At 32.8% G+C, this 6,376-nt stretch overlaps 1 protein-coding gene across 1 annotated transcript; it reads right to left on the bottom strand.

Annotated features, from left to right (window-relative positions):
- Window positions 1-756: 756 nt before the first annotated feature.
- Window positions 757-3,139, bottom strand: LOC108553266 (uncharacterized). Its single transcript, XM_017908091.1, has 4 exons — window positions 2,884-3,139; window positions 2,781-2,799; window positions 2,537-2,641; window positions 757-918 (listed from the first exon to the last, which is right to left on the bottom strand). The coding sequence occupies exons 1-4, from the start codon at window positions 3,082-3,084 to the stop codon at window positions 872-874; spliced, it is 372 nt and encodes a 123-aa protein (XP_017763580.1). The 5' UTR covers window positions 3,085-3,139; the 3' UTR covers window positions 757-871.
- Between the last annotated feature and the right edge of the window lie 3,237 nt (window positions 3,140-6,376).

Raw genomic sequence — 6,376 nt, 5'->3', positions numbered from 1 at the left:
CAAGTACTTGTACAATGAATTTACATACATATCAACTTTAGTTAATTCTCATCTTCCTCTCCCTGCAACTCTCACTCCCGCCAACCCTCCCACTCACTCACTCACTCACTCACTCACTCACTCACTCACTCACTCACTCTCTCTCTCTCTCCCACCCTCTCTCGCGCTCTCTCTCTCTCTCTCTCTCTCTCTCTCTCTCTCTCTTTCTCTCTCTCTCACTCTTTCTCCTGCATACATGAGCGTTTACTCGCTGGCTCGTGCATTTGTTTCTCACTCTTTGTTTTTCTTTCCAATGTTGATTAAAATATGCTTGAGGAGCATAAAATTATTACATCGAAGGTTAACAGTTGGTCTAAGTAGACGGATAATGTACAACTAATTCTTTTCACATCAATACCTTCTTTTTTTTGCATTATGTACGGTGAACTACTTTCTAAGTGTACGAGATATAAAGAAATAGAATTATATACCTATTATTTCAATCAAACACGCAATATTGCAAAAATAAAATATTTTAGACATTAATGATGCTTCTTAGTCGTATTTTACATACAAAGAATTATTAAAATGTTAATACAAAATCGTATACAATCATAATACGTATATCTATATACTCGACATGAATAGAATTCTGGATAAACATGATAAAAATGTAAATAAATATCGTAAAAACTGGTAGCAATTAAATGTGAAATCCCAAGATCAATTGTTTAAATCCAATAGTGCGAAAGATCAAAAACCGATCGTTGCCCGTGATTCATTAATTTACATTATTTTGCATTTCTCACAAGTATTTGTGTTGTTTAATATTTTATGAATCGGATTAACAGTTGCTCGGCAAAACACAGTAATTCTGGGAGGCAGCAAACGATTAAGGTCTCGTGAAGCGATATCGGTACGGTGTCCAGGCGAATAATTCTATGAAAAGAATAGATATACCAATATAGTATACTAATATAGTATATAGTATACATTCTTTTATGCGTGTGTTATGCTTAAGGGGTCACAACGTGCATAATGTTGTCGTGTCCTGATCAGCGTGGCCAGATAAAGATTCCACGTTGCCTCTCCACCTCACATTTTGCCACCCTAGACACCCTTGCGCTTTCACCGCTTTCACCGTGAGCGTGAAGTTTTGTCGCCTGAGCCAAAGTAGAGGAAAGTAACGGGTGTTCCTTATAGAATTAGTATTCTTACGTAAGATGGGTTTGCCGCGTACCGTAATACAAAAGAACACTCGTTATTTTTCCCCATTTCGTTGCAAGTGGCTCGAGGCAGGGCAGGTATACAGCATTCACAACGAATGCTGAAAAAGTCAAGGGGAGTCCAGTCCGACAAAATGTGAGAAGGGGAAACATGGAGTCTCCATCTGGGCACACTGGTCCCGATACACCGTTTCACACGTTTGCAATAACGAATTATTACGAACATATTAGACGATTGTATTTACCTATAATTTCCAACAGAAAAAAGAAAACGATATACGCATAATTTACTTATGAAACGAGTATCGAGATGCCTCTGATACGATGTTTTGAAATATGTATATAATCACAACTATAACTATACATATATTATTGGAGAGGTTTGAGCTAATGAGTGCATCTCGCGTAATAATGCATGTTATTATGCATTATTACGCATGCTAGGTGATCTTATTAGCTGTTATTATAATAGCTGCGGTACTACAGGATACGAGGATAAGATGCAAGCTAAACGTTAAAGCATGCGTTAATTAGTTAGTAATGAAAATGAACGAGGACGTCCTAACTTGTCGGTATTTCGACACAAGTCCTTGAAGATATCGAATTCATTCGTATGTTTCTCGCTAAATTTGGTAATACGTAAGTATATACAACGCATAAATTTTTAAAAAATATGAAAATTGAGAGCTAGGAACTTGCTTGCTTGTGTATCTAATGTGTGGAGAAAAGGAAAAAGTCCTTCAATCGCTGTAATTTATAGGAACAATTTGTTAGATAATATTTCATACATAACTTTGTACACTATTAAAAATGTATATTGATCAATCTGATCTGTATAAGAAATACGTACAAGTTCTTCTTTTTTTCCCTTCGTCTCCCTTATTTTAAAATACGGTTTATCTTATTTTGTTGCACATATTCTTGAACAACGTTCATAACAACTGTACGATATGCAACTGAAAAAAAAAAAAAAAAAAAAAAAAAAAAACCAAAAAAAAAAAAAAAAAAAAAAAAATGAAAAAGGGTGAAAAGAAAAAGAAAGAAAAAACAATTTAATCGATAGTGAAATATTTAAGTTTCAAATCTCAAATTTAATTAGAGCTTAAAATAGCAGGATTAGAGTAGCGATAAAAAATTTTTCGTTCCGTCCTTGAACATAAAATCATATACTACCATAAATAACACATACAAGAGATTTGTGTGTAATCAGCTTGATGATCAGGTTAAGGAAATGAGTCGCGATAAGAGCGATGCAAAGCTACGATGTTTGAACATAGCAGCAGAATTACGCGTAATCATTAATTGTAAGTTCGTTACGCTCTATGATTTACCATTGCTAGTGAAGCATGGACAGAGCGCGTTCAGTATTCGACTGCAGAACCCACGTGCACGATGATTCCAATCAGCGATGCTGGTGACACCCTTCAGTCTACTTCCTACACAAACATACATATCGTTGATTTTATTGAAACTAGAAAAGGAACAACGAATAAGGATAACATATCATGATATTTTTTTTTTGTTGATTGTACAATGAATTCCATAACATAATATTAAATACAATCATAGGCTTACCTTCACTGCTGTCTCCTTTCTGAAACACAAAATCATCAATGAACAATTACATTCCACCAGCATCATTTTAAATATCACGAACAAAATTTTATACATAATTTACCTCAGTGTACACTTTTCTTTTCGAAGCTTCCGTGGTTGCTGTTTGTATAACTTCACATACAAATTTCGTCGTTTCCCTCATTAATTCTTCGTCATCTTTAAAGGCTTCTTTTTTTTGTTCTAGCGTTCCTGTAGCTAATATCTTTTCTCGTTCCTCCATGCTCCATTTACAAGAAATAGTAATGTTCGCTTCTTTGGCCATAATTTCTATGATCACGTTCCGAATTTGATTAGTTTTGATCTGCAGTACTTTTGGAATATTTAAGTAAAATGATCATCCTGTTAAAACTACAAACGAACATGTGTATACTTAAAAAAATTTCATTAAAAATAATAAATATAAACTCGCTACAAGTTATGTTATACAATATAATATATCGTTCAACTTGCCACAGTGAAATCGAATTAGATTTATCTTCCCTCTATAGCATTTCTCTTCTTTCTCTCCTTTTCTGTTTCGTCTTCAACATTTACTTTTTCTCTCGCCCTCTCTCTCTCTCTCTCTCTCTCTCTCTCTCTGCGCTCCTTCCTTTACGCCTGTATTTCGTTTTTATAATTTCATTGAATCCTATTGCAAAAAGAAACTCAAATAAAATTGATTGTAGCAATTAAGCGCGTGTCCACATAAACATTTAAAGCTCTAATTCCGAAAATAATACTTATTGATGTTATAATCAACCTATTTATTATTAAAAAAATATTTATGTATGCAAAAACATATAAAAACATATATTGTACATTATACGTTATATATTAAATATTTTATATTATATATTATATATCATATATTACGTATTTTGTATTATATATTATATATTACATATTTTATATCATATATTATATATTGCATATTGCATTTTCTGTTTTATGTAAGAACATACATACTGATGTTGATACATTTGTAAATATATGATTTCATTTGCGATTCGTTTATTAGAGCTATTACGATGAACTTTCTAATATATTTGTTGATATGTCAAAGTACCTAAATGATTCCTTTCAAAGGAAACTGTACGAAGAAAAAGGGAACGATAAAATACAAAAAATATTTTACTTACACTTGTCGAGGAACTCGACGAAAAGGCGATTGACCTTTTCAGCGTAGATATCGAGCTACAGGTGGTGCGCATTCGTTTTACAAGGGAGTCTGAATGCTGACCATTCAATGTCGTCACGCATTTAAACGATTGTTAGGTATCATTGTCATGGTGTATTGTTTTAACCTCACTTGAATTGATTACCTTTTAATTTTCTCAATGTTGATATCCGTTTTATTTAATTAATCGGAGCCTCCTACAAAAAGATAGTTTTATTTCAATTCAATCTTGTGATATCCTTGTTCTGTTCACGTTTTCTTCTTTCCCCTTCCTTCGCTTTCTTTCTGTATTTCTCTTCCTCGTAACAAAGCAGAAAGTTATTATTTATTGTTTTTGCGCAAATTAAATATCAGAATTTTTACTATTGGTAAAAGATATTCCTCTGAAAGAAACTATACGTAGGTACACATCATAACGATCGATACGCATGTCCAAATTGTGCTTCGCGGTACGCCCGACCACTGATTCACCTCGTAACGATCGAATGTCTGCCAGCCTCGGCTGCTGGCTTCGTTTGCCTGACTGAATATCACCCCGGGGAAACGTGACGGAGCATGCGTCGACCTCCGCGCGACTATTAACTACATATCTCTTTCCCAGTTGTACGGTCTTCCACTTTTTGCCTTTTCTAATTTACACTTCCTTCTTTCATCACTTTTATTCTTTTTCATCTATTTTTATGCATTTGTACATTACAAATTACGGCTATAGAGCTATGATTTTCGTTCGTTTTATTTTTATACAGAGTAGTCGCATAAAATTGAAAAGATATAAATTCGTTCAATGCAATTTCGCGAAACAGAAGCAACGAATTGTCAACATAACAAGTCGATATGTTACAGTGTTAAGTAATTCCTTGTTTTAGCAGTTTTGTTTTTTCTCTTGGAGGTAAAGATGTAAATACGAACATGATGCGCGCGCTTAAGAGCAAAAACCTAGTAAGGGTAAGCGAAAGAGTGGTAATACAGAAAGAGAGAGAGGGATATTTCTAAACATAGTAAAAGATCAATATAGTTAGATAATATTCTCTTAAAAATATTACTCTGGTTTGAATATATCACTGTTATTGTGATGTAGCATAAGCAACGTGAAGTGCATATCTTGTCGATATTATAGAATATATTGAAGAAAATTATAAAATGTAAATAAACTATGCAAATATTACGAATACTATACAAATAACTACGTATAATACGTGTACTATATCTTTGCTACAGATTAGCGTAATGTTTGTATATTTTCAGATATGACGATGTAATATTTATCCGACGAGGGTTAGATTGAACAAATATTGAAGAGATCTCTTTGATTCGAATTTTATTTTACATGAGTGATATTTATCATATTACGTGCCCATAATTCATTTTATTCATTTTAGTACATCGCGAAATAATGCTACAGATAAAGTATCATCCGTAATAATATATTAAAAATTGTCATACCACATAAACGCTATAGTATAAAGTCGAAGCGTAGAGGTTTATTTGCTTCTACGTCACTTTTTACCTTTCTTTTTCTTCCAGGACATACGCATACGATATAGTTTCCAATTTCGTTGAATAATTTTTGCAGCGCGATTTCGATAAAAATATTTGATTTTCTCTAGGAAAGCTTTTTTCACGTTCAGTTGCTTTTCCTCCTTTAATTGTTTATGTAAATTGCGTTGAACGATAAGCTGTTCCTACAAACCATCACACACATATGCTAGTAGTATGGTTAGATTAGCAAAAGTTTAAATTTTCGAAATTTATTCAAAGTAAAAGAAATTTCTTGAAAATACAAATAATAATACAAAATAGATACAAACTTTAATAAATCGGTTGAACAAACCTGAATAATGGCATATTCTTTATCGACAGCATTTTTTCTACCCAAACGAGTAATTTTGTACGCATAAAGTGATCCGATATCTCTATCATATTTTACAAATTGATCCAAGTATCGCTTTCTTGCTTTATAACTGCAGTCCGTTACATAATGTGATTACATGTAGCAATTTATAACAGAGTTTTAAAAAAGTTACAGTAACAAATTCTCCACTTACCGTTCGTGATACAAACGATTTATTTTTAAACAACGTGTTCCATCAAGAAATTTTAAATAAAGGTCAACCCACTCCATTTCTGTTCCCATAAATTCTTTTTGTATTTCATTTTTAAAATTTGTAACTAATAGCTCCGACGAGAATTCTGCTCTAAAATATATATTCATGTTTCTTACCACAAAAAAGTCGTGGCTATATACGTATAGTAAAATGTCGGTATTAGCATATTTTTCATATATACGATTATTAACACGTAAACCAAGTATATTTCGTTTGTGATAGTATTAGATCATGATTTTTGTCTCATTGTTAATTTTCTTGCCGGAAAGAAACACGGAAAGTTACTTACGCCC

Source organism: Eufriesea mexicana, unplaced genomic scaffold (genome assembly GCF_001483705.2).
Source record: "Eufriesea mexicana isolate 0111107269 unplaced genomic scaffold, ASM148370v2 scaffold9786, whole genome shotgun sequence".
Taxonomy (NCBI): Eukaryota; Metazoa; Arthropoda; class Insecta; order Hymenoptera; family Apidae; genus Eufriesea; species Eufriesea mexicana.
The sequence above is the reverse complement of the archived record's forward strand: the minus strand, read 5'-3'. Positions and strand labels throughout refer to the sequence as shown.

What these genes read in the sequence shown, in the direction of transcription:
- LOC108553266 (XM_017908091.1), bottom strand. Translation starts at nt 3,084, where the DNA reads ATGGCCAAAGAAGCGAACATTACTATTTCTTGTAAATGGAGCATGGAG. An exon ending in TCCATGCTTCACTAGCAATG is followed by an intron (nt 919 to 2,536) that starts GTAAATCATAGA and finishes TTCTTTTCATAG; the next exon opens with AATTATTCGCCTGGACACCG.